Genomic DNA, 13167 nt, shown 5'->3' on the forward strand with positions numbered 1-13167 from the left:
TGCCTGTAGCTTCCAAGGTGTTTCCCTCTGTTATAACTTCTTCTGTTTGCTGGTCTCTTCAGTGTCTGGTTTCCGCCCTGACACAAAAGGGACGGTGGGGGAAACTTTTTTTTTTTTTTTTTTTAGGCTCACTTGTTCAGTTGCACTGTGGGGAGGAAGGGAGGGATGCTGCAAACAAATAACACTGGCATGCGCTCGCAGTGCCTCAGCCACACTGGGTCTGCCCCCGCTCACGGCGTGTGTAGCCTCCCTGCCCACACTGCTTGGGCTCTAGGTTGTTCCACCGGGAACAATCCGAGGCCGGCCCTGGGCTGCATGCACCTCCCAGGTCCAAGCCGCTCAGGTTCAGGCACTCGGGTAGTCCTCAGAGGCGCAGACCCAGTTGGGCCTGCGTTTTGTGCTCTTCCCAGGTCCGAGCAGCTCAGGTGATGAGGTGTTTGGTGAGCGCCAATGCTGCGACTTATCGCCTCCCCGCCACTCGGTTATCTGGGTGTAAAACTGACGCACCTTCTCAGGCAAATGTTGACCGTCCAGACCCCCAAGAAGTTTTAGTTAGCAAAGAAGCCTGCTTACAGTTTTATAGATAACGTCTCTCTGGGGCTGCGATTGCCCCCTTCCGGCTCTGGCTGCCTGTCACCAGAGGGGGAAGGTCTGCTGCTGGCTATCTCTGTTCAGTCCTTTGTTCCGTGCACGGGCCTGGCGGTGTCTTAGGTTAGGGCTGGCTTTTCGCGTGGTAGATATCCCACAGTCTGGTTTGCTAGCCCAAATTATTTCGCTCAGATAGTGGTCAGGGTATTCAGGCCAGATTCTTACTCTGAGCGATGCAGCCTGCGCCGCGCCTCCCTGCCCAGCCCCCGCTTGCTAATGGCGTGTGCAGGCATCTGCGCTGCTTCTCCACGGGGGGAGTTACCGTAGGGCTCGCAATCTGCGAGTTTTAATTGTTTATTTATTTTTTCTCCCTGTTATGTTGCCCTCTGTGCTTCCAAAGCTCGGCACAGATTCGGCAGTGAGAAGGTTTCTTGGTGTTTGGAAACTTCTCTCTTTTTAAGACTCCCTTCCCGCCGGGACGGAGCTCCGTCCCTCCCTCTTTTGTCTCTTTTTTGTCTTTTATATTTTTTCCTACCTCCTTTCAAAGAGTTGGGTTGCTTTTCTGGGTGCCTGATGTCCTCTGCCGGCATTCAGTAGTTGTTTTGTGGAATTTACTCGACGTTTACATGCTCTTTTGATTAATTTGTGGGGGAGAAAGTGTTCTCCCCGTCCTACTCCTCGGCCATCTTGGCTCCTCGACCTCTCTTTCACTTTCATCAAGAGACTTTTTAGTTCCTCTTCACTTTCTGCCATAAGGGTGGTGTCATCTGCATATCTGAGGTTATTGATATTTCTCCTGGCAATCTTGATTCCAGCTTGTGTTTCTTCCAGTCCAGCGTTTCTCATGATGTACTCTGCATAGAAGTTAAAGAAACAGGGTGACAATATACAGCCTTGACGTACTCCTTTTCCTATTTGCAACCAGTCTGTTGTTCCATGTCCAGTTCTAACTGTTGCTTCCTGACCTGCATACAAATTTCTCAAGAGGCAGATCAGGTGGTCTGGTATTCCCATCTCTTTCAGAATTTTCCACAGTTTATTGTGATCCACACAGTCAAAGGCTTTGGCATAGTCAATAAAGCAGAAATAGATGTTTTTCTGGAACTCCCTTGCTTTTTCCATGATCCAGCGGATGTTGGCAATTTGATCTCTTGTTCCTCTGCCTTTTCTAAAACCAGCTTGAACATCTGGAAGTTCACGGTTCAGGTATTGCTGAAGCCTGGCTTGGAGAATTTGGAGCATTATTTACCAGCATGTGAGATGAGTGCAATTGTGCTGTAGTTTGAGCATTCTTTGGCATTGCCTTTCTTTGGGATTGGAATGAAAACTGACCTTTTCCAGTCCTGTGGCCACCGCTGAGTTTTCCCAATTTACTGGCATATTGAGTGCAGCACTTTTACAGCATCATCTTTCAGGATTTGAAATAGCTCCACTGGAATTCCATCACCTCCACTAGCTTTTTTCATAGTGATGCTTTCTAAGGCCCACTTGACTTCACATTCCAGGATGTCTGGCTCTAGGTTAGTGATCACACCATCGTGATTATCTGGGTCGTAAAGATCTTTTTTGTACAGTTCTTCTGTGTATTCTTGCCATCTCTTCTTAATATCTTCTGCTTCTGTTAGGTCCATACCATTTCTGTCCTTTATTGAGCCCATCTTTGCATGAAATGTTCCCTTGGTATCTCTAATTTTCTTGAAGAGATCTCTAGTCTTTCCCATTCTGTTGTTTTCCTCTATTTCTCTGCATTGGTCACTGAGGAAGGCTTTTTTATCTCTTCTTGCTATTCTTTGGAACTCTGCATTCAGATGCTTATATCTTTCCTTTTCTCCTTTGCTTTTCGCTTCTCTTCTTTTCACAGCTATTTGTAAGGCCTCCTCAGACAGCCATTTTGCCTTTTTGCATTTCTTTTCCTTCCTCCCTGTCTCCTGTACAATGTCACGAACCTCATTCCATAGTTCATCAGGCACTCTGTCTATCAGATCTAGGCCCTTAAATCTATTTCTCACTTCCACTGTATAATCATAAGGGATTTGATTTAGGTTATACCTGAATGGTCTAGTGGTTTTCCCTACTTTCTTCAATTTAAGTCTGAATTTGGCAATAAGGAGTTCATGATCTGAGCCACAGTCAGCTCCTGGTCTTGTTTTTGTTGACTGTATAGAGCTTCTCCATCTTTGGCTGCAAAGAATATAATCAATCTGATTTTGGTGTTGACCATCTGGTGATGTCCATGTATAGAGTCTTCTCTTGTGTTGTTGGAAGAGGGTGTTTGTTATGCCCAGTGCATTTTCTTGGCAAAACTCTATTAGTCTTTGCCCTGCTTCATTTCGTATTCCAAGACCAAATTTGCCTGTTACTCCAGGTGTTTCTTGACTTCCTACTTTTGCATTCCAGTCCCCTATAATGAAAAGGACATCTTTTTTGGGTGTTAGTTCTAAAAGGTCTTGGAGGTCTTCATAGAACCGTTCAACTTCAGCTTCTTCAGCATTACTGGTTGGGGCATAGACTTGGATTACTGTGATATTGAATGGTTTGCCTTGGAAACGAAAAGAGATCATTCTGTTGTTTTTGAGATTGCATCCAAGTACTGTATTTTGGACTCTTCTGTTGACCGTGATGGCTACTCCATTTCTTCTGAGGGATTCCTACCCGCAGTAGTAGATATAATGGTCATCTGAGTTAAATTGACCCATTCCAGTCCATTTTAGTTCGCTGATTCCTAGAATGTCAACATTCGCTCTTGCCATCTTTTGTTTGACCACTTCCAATTTGCCTTGATTCATGGACCTGACATTCCAGGTTCCTATGCAATATTGCTCTTTACAGCATCAGACCTTGCTTCTATCACCAGTCACATCCACAGCTGGGTATACTTTTTGCTTTGGCTCCATCCCTTCATTCTTTCTGAAGTTATTTCTCCAGTGATCTCCAGTAGCATATTGGGCACCTACTGACCTGGGGAGTTCCTCTTTCAGTATCCTATCAGTTTGCCTTTTCATACTGTTCATGGGGTTCTCAAGGCAAGAATACTGAAGTGGTTTGCCATTCCTTTCTCCAGTGGACCACATTCTATCAGATCTCTCCACCATGAGCTGCCCGTCTTGGGTTGCCCCACAGGCATGGCTTGTCTAACTCAATCATGTTTTAAAAGAAATAATAAAGGGAACCCACTGAGAGGACTAGACTTAGCTGTTTTATTTTTGTAACTAATAATCCTAAATAAAACAGTGGAGGATTGCCAAAATTATCAAAGTGATTAACCTTCTGCCAAGCCATAGACAGCCCATGCAGCTCTTAGACAGTCAGCTAAGTTGTGTGACAAATGTGATTCAAGAGGCCACATCCAAAAGCATAGTTCAAAGGCTGGAGATAGGGTTTTATGAAGAATTACAGTAAATTAAGCAGCTCAATGTAGACCAGTGGTTCTGAAACTTGAGCCTTCAGCAGAATCACCTGAAGGGCTTGTTAAAACATGGATTGCTGAGCTCCACCTCAAAAGTTTCTACATCAGCAAGTCTGGGATAAAGGCCCCAAAGTTAGAATTCTTCATAAGTTCCCAGATGCTGGTAATGCTGCCTGTTAGGGACTGCATTGTGGTTATGATCCCTGGGTGCACATCAGCATCACCAGGGGACCTTTTAAAACATTCCCAGACCTTCACAAAACAATTAAATCATAATTTTCAGAGGTATGCCACAGGCTACAGCATTTTTTTAAAGTTCCCAGGTGATTCCAACCTGTAACCAGAGCTAAGAACCACTAGGTAGGGTAAATGCCAGCAGAAAACATTAGTAACTCTCAGAATACATGTGAGAATAATTGTGTGGTAGAAAAGAAAATAAAGAATAAGAATTTGAGGACTAAAAGACTCAACCAAAATCCCTAATGGGATCTATGAGGTGCTATGTTTTGGGGAGACTTATGAGTCTCAGAAGTTTCCAAATAAAAAACTTTAGGTTAGGAATTTTCCCTTAATCTAATTTGCTAGAGAGGGTTGGATTGGTTACTGTGGAATTATGTAACCTGGAGAATATTTACAAATCACATCCTGAAACATAAAACACCCACTAGACAGAATTTTAATTAAGTGCAGTATTTTCTCTCTGTAGAAGATACATTAATGACAGTGCATCTGAATCCCAGCCTCTTCTTGAGGAAACTATCTCTGAGGAAGTTTTGATACCAAGGTAGTCTGCTCACTTTGCCCCACCTGCCCTTACCCTGTCCCGCCCCTCTAGCCAAGCGACTAGGGCAAAGTGAGCACCAATCATCTGACCATAGCAAGTCCTCTTATAGCACTGGGGCATTCTGCCCAAAGAGACATGGTGGATATCTACTGAACTAATCCGAGTTCCTCTCGTTATTGGAATTGGAAATAGGGAAAGAACTGCTTTAAATACACCTTCCTGGAGGAGGTGTATTTTCAGAAAATTCCATAGCCACATTTGCCCCAAATGTAGGTTTAGAAAAACTATCACATTTCTAAGTTATCAGAATCTCTGCTCCTCTTGACCAAGAGAGCAATCTAGTTGGCAGTAGTCTGACATACAGACTTCCCTTCAGAGAGGGAACTTCTCCCCTGTCCCTTACATTTATGCCCATTCCCCAGGCGGAGCTGTCATAGCATGTAATGGGCATGGTCTTGTCTGAGGACAAAAAGGTCAGTTTGTTCAGGAGCTGTGAATTTAACTTCTCTGGTAATCAGTTCAGTTCTGTTCAGTCACTCAGTTGTGTCCGACTCTGTAGACTTTGTTGGATAATGATGTATCAATGTAGGTTCATCAGATGAAACAAATCTCTCTGGTGGGAGTTCTTGGTAATGGGGGAGTCTGTAGAGGGTGAGAACAGGGAGCATGTGGGAAATCTTTGTACCTCCTGCTTAATATTACAGTGAACCTAGTTCAGTTCAGTTCAGTTGCTCAGTTGTGTCCAACTCTTTGTGATCCGAGGGACTGCAGCACACCAGGATTCCCTGTCCATCACCAACTCCCAGAACTTACTCAAACTCATGTCCATCAAGTTGGTGATGCCATCCAACCACCTCAACCTTTGTCATCCCCTTCTCCTCCTGCCTTCAATCTTTCTCAGAATCAGGGTTTTTTCCAAGGAGTCAGTTCTTCACATCAGGTGGCCAAAGTATTGAAGTTTCAGCTTCAGCATCAGTCCTTTCAATGAATATTCAGGACTGATTTCCTTGAGAATTGACTGATTGGATCTCCTTGCAGTCCAAGGGACTCTCAAGAGTCTTCTCTAACACCATAGTTCAAAACCATCAATTCGACTTGGGGAGGCGGCGGCGACGCGCGGGCGGCAAGATGGAAGACTACCAGGCCGCCGAGGAGACTGCTTTTGTTGTTGATGAAGTAAGCAACATCGTAAAAGAGGCCATAGAAAGTGCCATCGGTGGCAACGCCTATCAGCACGGCAAAGTCAATAAGTGGACCACAAACGTAGTGGAACAGACCTTAAGCCAACTCACCAAGCTGGGGAAGCCATTTAAGTACATCGTGACCTGTGTGATCATGCAGAAGAATGGAGCGGGCCTGCACAGGGCAAGCTCGTGCTTCTGGGACAGCTCCACCGATGGGAGCTGCACCGTGCGATGGGAGAACAAGACCATGTACTGCATCGTCAGCGCCTTCGGCCTGTCCATCTGACAGCCCCCCCGCCCGACCTCTCTCCTTCCACCGCATCCCTTCTCTCCCATCTTCTAACCACCAGCCGGCTATTCAGCGATCTCCTTTCTCATCCGAAGTGTGTTTTTGTGGCACTCTCAACATGTAGAGAAAAAAACAAATAACCACACTGCTCTCTGTGACCTGCACACCAAGTCAGAGGCGTCGTCACCGCAGGTAGGCAGGAGCCTGTCCTGCCGCTTGTCTTAACTCTGAATGTTTCTTCTCAAAGGTGCTAAAAGCCGAAATCTGCTAGTGTGAAACTTTCTCTACTCTCTGAAACGAATCAAATACACTAATTTTCCATACTTTGTACTTTATGTTAGAATAATAAATTATTCCGATTTAAAAAATAAAAAAAGCATCAATTCTTCAGCACTCAGCTTTCTTTATAGTCCAACTCTCACATCATATGTGACTACTGGAAAAACCATAGATTTGACTAGACGGATCTTCTTCTCTGGTATTGGGATCTTTATATTTTGGCTTTATTTTAGTCCCTTTAATACCTTGTAGGATTGTGAAGAAGATGGAATAGAAATGTCCACCAAGGATTTAATAGAATAGTGTACACACACTCATGTATACTCTGGAATCAGACTGCCTAGGGTCAAATCTCAACCCTACACCTTTCTGACGGTGTGACCTTCAATAGGTTACTTAACATCTCTGAGACCAGAGCTTAGTAGAACCCTCCTCATCTAGTTGGGAGGAAAGATCTGAGCCCACTTCCTTGTGCAATGAGCTCATTTCATCAGTGCCAGCTCTGATTACTGCCCACATACAAGAAAGTATTTACCCATTGAAAGGGCTGTCCGAAGAGGAAAGGATTCTCATGGTTAGACGTTGGTAAAGGGCCTGACAATCAGATTGGCTTCTCACTGTAGGTCTCTTTCCTACAACTGTGATTTGAGTTAAAGCTGTAGTAATAGAACACCATCTGGAACCTTTGGATAAGCAGCAAGCAATCATTCTTGGGCCTCCAAGGGACTCTGTAAACCTTCATCTAGGAAGTGAGGCTGCCCCATGGGCAATTAAAATACAGGCATGGAGATAAGAAAAGCTTCACTAATTAAAACATAGCACAAGTAGTCATAAGAGACTCATCAGCCCACCTGTGATCTTACACTCACATTACCTACTCTGCGATTTCAAGCCCTTGTCCTGCCTTCTGGGAAAAGATATGGACATGTAAGTTTCCGGGACAGAAAAACAAGTGAGAGACTCTCTTCCAACATAAACTCTTTCAGTCTGACATCAAGCAGCAAGAGAACCTCCTTCAGCAAGGGAACTCACACAATCAAAATACTTGTGCCAAATCAGAGTCTTTTTTTTTTTTTTTTTTTTTGTCTTTAATGACCCCAAACTTGTAAAACAAGGAAGAGGAGCCTATGGAAATCCTTATATTCACAAGGGTCTTGGAAACAGAGAAGCAGGTCTCACTAAGGCTCCATATATAAAAATCTCCTCTGCCAGTTCTTCTAGATTCTAATAACATTCACATAAAATTTTTAAATATCTTAATTGATCAATGTGTGTTTAACTTATTACGGTAAGATTTCAAGCTTCCTGAATGGGTAAGGGAAAGGTTTTTGTGTCTGGATTATTAAACAAATGGAATATAATAGCGTTCTCAGTATGAAAAATGAGCTGAATAATATAAAATGTTATATAAAATAAACTGAATCAGCTATAACTCACATTAGATCGTTAGAACTTTGTTAGGACTTTCTGTGTTGAAGGAGGCATCCTTTATCTGTGCTATTATGGTAACCTTTAGCCACAAGTGCAGCCACATGCATAGCAAAATGTGGCTACTAGAACTGAGACACTGAATTTTTAATTTTAAAAATTTGAATTGATTTGAATTTAAATTTAAATAGCCACATGTGGTTAGTGGCTATCATTTTGGGAGTTGCAAAAGGATCAGAGATTATGTTAAATATGAAGCAACCCAATGATGTACCTTGGCATGCAACATTTGAGAATTAATTCAACATGAGGTATTTATCATTTGCTTTTTCAAAACAAAAATAAAGTCAGAACACAAAATATCTACTCCCCAACACACACTAAACAAAATTTGCTGCCTGAGCTTTATGATTAGCTTAGATGTCAGATAAACAGAAATTGTCATATTTAATTGCCAAAAAAACATAAAAGCCATAGAATTCTAGAATTAAAATAGATGTTAGAGGTTATGCAAAGTGTTTAAAACTCAGATCGTTTGGAAATATCTGGGGGTATTTGAGGCTGTCATAATGACTAGGAAGTTCTCCTAGTCAGAGACCAGAGATTTTAAACATCCTGCAGTGTGCACCAGAGTCTCACATGTGGAAGAGTTAAACTGCCTGAATGCCAATTGCTCCCCGTTGAAAATACTTTCTGTCCAACTGTTTGTTTTAAAAATTAGAAATTTGCTTTCAAAAATATTAAGTGACCTGCTCTGGATTCCATAGCTAAAGAAGTTACCTAGACCATGCATAAAAGGCCAATGGCAGCTGGATGGTAAAATGTTATTTGTGCTGTTGCTCTGCAAGCTGCACTAGATTTTTATGAGAAATAAATGATTATAAGGCAAAAGAAGATGTTTTCTTGTAGTTCACCATTCTTACACTCAGTAAAATTGAAAGAAAAATTCTCATACTGAGCACTTATGATGCCACCATAGACTGGCACCTGGGCAGCTCTGAATTTCATTTACTATGATGGCACGAGTTGAGAAATTGTGACAAAGACTGTCTGGCCTGCAAAGCCTAAAATATTTACACCCAGCCCTTTAAGAAAAAATTTGCCAATCTATGCCATCAATTATTCAGTACAGTTAGTGTGAAAATTGAGCTAAGTAAAGTATTATGGGAGCATCAGGGAGTTAATAACTGGAGGGTCCAGGGAAAGCTTTCCCAGAAAATTGAATCTTGAAGGATAAGTAGTTGGAAAATATGGTATGTTATGGATGAAATTGTGTCTCCCCATCCCCAAAGGCTTCCTCGGTAAAGAATCCACCTGCCAGTGCAGGAGATGTACAAGAAAGGGGTTCAATCCCTGGGACAGGAAGATCCCCTGGAGTAGGAAATGGCAATCTCCTTCAGTATTCTTGCCTGGAAAGATTCCATGGACAGAGGAGTCTGGTAGGCTACAGTCCATGGGGTCTCAGACATGACTGAACACACACACACACCACACACCATCCCCAAAATTCATATGTTGAAGCTCTACTCCCTCCCAATACCACAAAATGTGACTATATTTGGAGATAGTGCTATTAAAGAGCTCATTCAGTTAAAATGGGGCCTTTAGGGCCCTAATCCAAACAGACTGGTTTCCTAATAAGAAGAGGAGATTTGAACACAGATGGCAGCATGAGGTAAAACCACGTGAAGATAAGGCAATAAGGTGTCTGTCTGAAAGACAAGGAGAGAGGCCTCAGAGGAAACCATCCTTCCAAGACCTTGATCTTGGACTTCCAGCCTCCACAATTATTAGAAAATAAATTCTTGTTTTTTAACCCCCAATCTGTGGTATTCTGTTATAGCAACCATAGAAAATAAATACATGGTAGATGAGAATGTTATTTTAGATCAGGGAAATCAATATAGAGCCTCAGGGCATGAAAAGCTTTGACACTGGTAAATAGTGAAAATGTGTTTTGAAGAATTATGAGTACTGGAGTACAGGAGGTAGGAAAAGTGAAGGTGGAAGAGCATTCATTTTGTCTCTTAAGCATCCATTTTTGTCCTCTGGGTAGATAATGAAGATTTGGTTTCTAGATTAGTAATTCTGATGGTAAATGAGACCAGTGCCAGCAAAACCAGTTAGGAAGCTTGAAATTTCATCGCTTGAAAAAAGTGATGAGAAAAAGCTGAACAATATATTGCTTACAGTGTGCAAAAGGGTAAGCAGATTTAAGAGATGTTTCTGAGGGAAAACATTAAAAAAGATTTCGTTGGCCAGTTGACTGTAGAGGAAATGTACAGTAAAACTCAGGCCTCAATAAAACAAAATCTCCACAAGTTGAATTTGGTTCTTAACCTAACTGTATACTCATTTCTAGCCCAGGAATAACAGGAGATGATATTTTAAAGGGTCAAATAAACTGTGCTTCCTAAGATTCAAGATGGATAACAAAACACCAAATGATTTAATTTGAAAGAATTTCTGGATAGAAAAAAATCAGGTCTCTCATAAATTAGAGCAGTAAAAGAAAAAGATAGATGAAACAGATAGTTCAAACTACAAAAACCAATGAAAGGTGGTTGATCAGTAGTAGTATTTGGAATTGTTGTAATGATGTGTGTATGGGCTTTCCCAAGCAAACAGAGATGGCAGCCTTAAAAATGAGCTCTGCTTTTGAGAGGTTGGGTTAGAAATTTATTACTTTAATATAAATTTTCAGTTGATGTCAGAGTTTTAAATAATAACAGCATCGTTGCAAAAAATGTGGGGTTTTTATACTGCACTAAAACATTCACTCTTTGTAATGTGATATTATTTGAAATTTATATCCTAATTATGCAGATGTTCATTCTTGGATGAAATATAGCCAAAGAAGAACCAGCCCGGTCGGATCTAATGCCTGAAGATAACATCCTTTTCAGAGGCCTTATTTGGAAGCCTTGAGTTGCACTGAAATCTGAATAGCAAAATTTCAGTTGTTTAAAACAACAAAAGTTTCTTTGTTGTTCATACTATATGTCCATTGAGCATTGTCAATCAGGGATTTAGGCTAATGGAGACGCCCTCATCTTAGAAGTTGCCAACTGTCATGGTAGAAGGAAAAGAGAGTAAGGCAACATGCTTCCTGATTCAGAGTTTGTCCACCAAGAAATCACTGCCAGGGAAGGTCACTTAACTTCCAGTAAGTGGAAAATAAAATTCTATTTTGTACTCAGAAGAAGAGGGTGCCAGAATATCTAAGAAATGAAACATTTGTGCAGAATATTCTCAAGTATTCAAAGCATGACCAGTGGCCTCTACTTTGTATTTTTCCGAAAGATAGAACTCACAAAATTTCTGCAAAGAACCCATTTTAAGTGATCATTTCAATGAAATTTTTAAAAGTATGAAAGACAGTCCCTTTGTGTCAATCACTTATAGTCTTGAAGAAAGTAATAATTCTTAGAGTAGTCTCATAATAATAGGAAATGTTAACTGAATGCTGACTACATGCCAGGCACATAGTACATATTAACTAATTTTATACTCATAGAAAACTATGAAAAGGCCACAATTATTATTCCCACTTTACAGGTGAATGTTCCATAGGGAAATTAAGTAATTTTTCCAAGGCCATGCAATTAGTAAGTGAAAACCAAGCAAAACACTCCCAGAGCTAGACTGCTTCATCACTTACTATTTACACAATTAACAAATAACAAATAAAACTAAATACATATTCAACTGAAGGAAAATTTCAGTAGCTGGGGGAATTATTTGATATTTCATTTTCATTGCATTCCAGTACTCCATCAACATTCCAATATTGTTCCAATATTGTTGATTTGGCTGATCTGGTTGGCTAGGCAGTTGTCCCTTCCCTCCCTCACTGCTCAATGTGCATCCCTCCCAAAGCTGTGCACTCAGTCAAAGGACAACCATCCCCGATAGAAGAGAAACAGTCTTCAGTCAAGGGTACACGAGTAGCTGCACTCCCCTTCTAGAACCTCCAAACAAGTTCTCAAGGTCCAATATGTATATGTTTTAATATGCTAGATATTATGACTGAATTGTTACAGTATCTTTATTCATGTCATAGGTAAGAACTATCTATTTTTAAAACATCTTCTGTTTTTTTAAAGGAACTGTTTAATATATCCAGCACCAAAAATATTTGTTATTTTATGTGAGAAAAGTAAAAGTGTTAGTCGCTCATTTGTGTCTGACTCTTTGCAAACCCATGGGCTGTATAGCCTGCCAGGCTCCTCTCATGGAATTCTCCAGGCAAGAATACTGGAGTGGATAGCCATTCTCCAGGGGATCTTCCCAACCCAGGGATCAAACCCAGGTCTCCTGCATTACAGGAAGATTTTTTATGGTCTGAGCCACCAGGTAAGCCCTATTTATGTGAAATTTACCTTAAATTGACTCTAAGGGGTCAGTGTAATGAACAACTATTGCATGGAATACATGGAACCACCTCTACCCCTGCCCTGCTTTCTACTGGGAATAGCCTCTTCTCCCTCTTCCTCTCTGTTTTATCAACATGATAATCTCTGGACCAATCGTCTTATATAAAATGTACCCTGGCCAGAGTTAGCTGGTCCAGGAGAAGATATCTGAGCCAATTACCTAACAAAACCTGTCCTAGCCAGCAGATTGGTTCCAGAGTGAGCATTTGATTCAAGCTGGGCCACTCCAAGTCCCTTGCCAGGGATTTCTTAACTGAAATGAAAGAGTCCATCTCATCCCAGGTGACTGAAACTCTAAATGAAAAGGTTAGGTAGGTGCTACCAACCACCAATTTTTCTTCACATACAAGCACAACAACCCAGGGGAAGGAGTGAGGAAGACAGAAATACAGTAGAAAAATAAAGACATTAATAGGCAAAAGATGAAGAGAGAAACCTGCCCTTGAGATCTGTGAATACTACAATATCCTTGCTTCAACAACTGTCGCTAGACCTTCTGTCGTTTGTAGCCAAAATAGTCCTAATTACTATGATCGACTTCTGAAATTCTTTATTCAACTGGTATATTGTTGAAAGGTCTCAAAAGGGAACATGTAAGTAATCATGGTTGCTTATGATTCACCAAAGCAAATAGAATTATCAAAATTGAACAGAAAACTAAAGATTTTAGGAAATAATTTAGTTACCCACATAAAGCAACCACAAGAAAGGGGGCAAGTTTTTCTCTTACTTTTCCCTTTCTTAGGAAAATGATAAAGAAACCAGAGCCACAT

The 13167-nt window shown here is 41.3% G+C and overlaps 1 protein-coding gene across 1 annotated transcript; it reads left to right on the top strand.

Moving 5' to 3' along the window:
* Positions 1-5883: 5883 nt before the first annotated feature.
* On the top strand, positions 5884-6626 carry LOC101902787 (dynein light chain Tctex-type 1-like). The gene has a single exon (XM_059890620.1). The coding sequence runs from the start codon at positions 5907-5909 to the stop codon at positions 6246-6248; it is 342 nt and encodes a 113-aa protein (XP_059746603.1). The 5' UTR covers positions 5884-5906; the 3' UTR covers positions 6249-6626.
* Positions 6627-13167: the final 6541 nt, after the last annotated feature.

Source organism: Bos taurus, chromosome 1 (assembly GCF_002263795.3).
Source record: "Bos taurus isolate L1 Dominette 01449 registration number 42190680 breed Hereford chromosome 1, ARS-UCD2.0, whole genome shotgun sequence".
In the NCBI taxonomy this organism is placed as follows: domain Eukaryota; kingdom Metazoa; phylum Chordata; class Mammalia; order Artiodactyla; family Bovidae; genus Bos; species Bos taurus.

Excerpts from the sequence above, each read along its gene's own strand:
- LOC101902787 (XM_059890620.1), top strand. The coding sequence starts at position 5,907 with ATGGAAGACTACCAGGCCGCCGAGGAGACTGCTTTTGTTGTTGATGAA.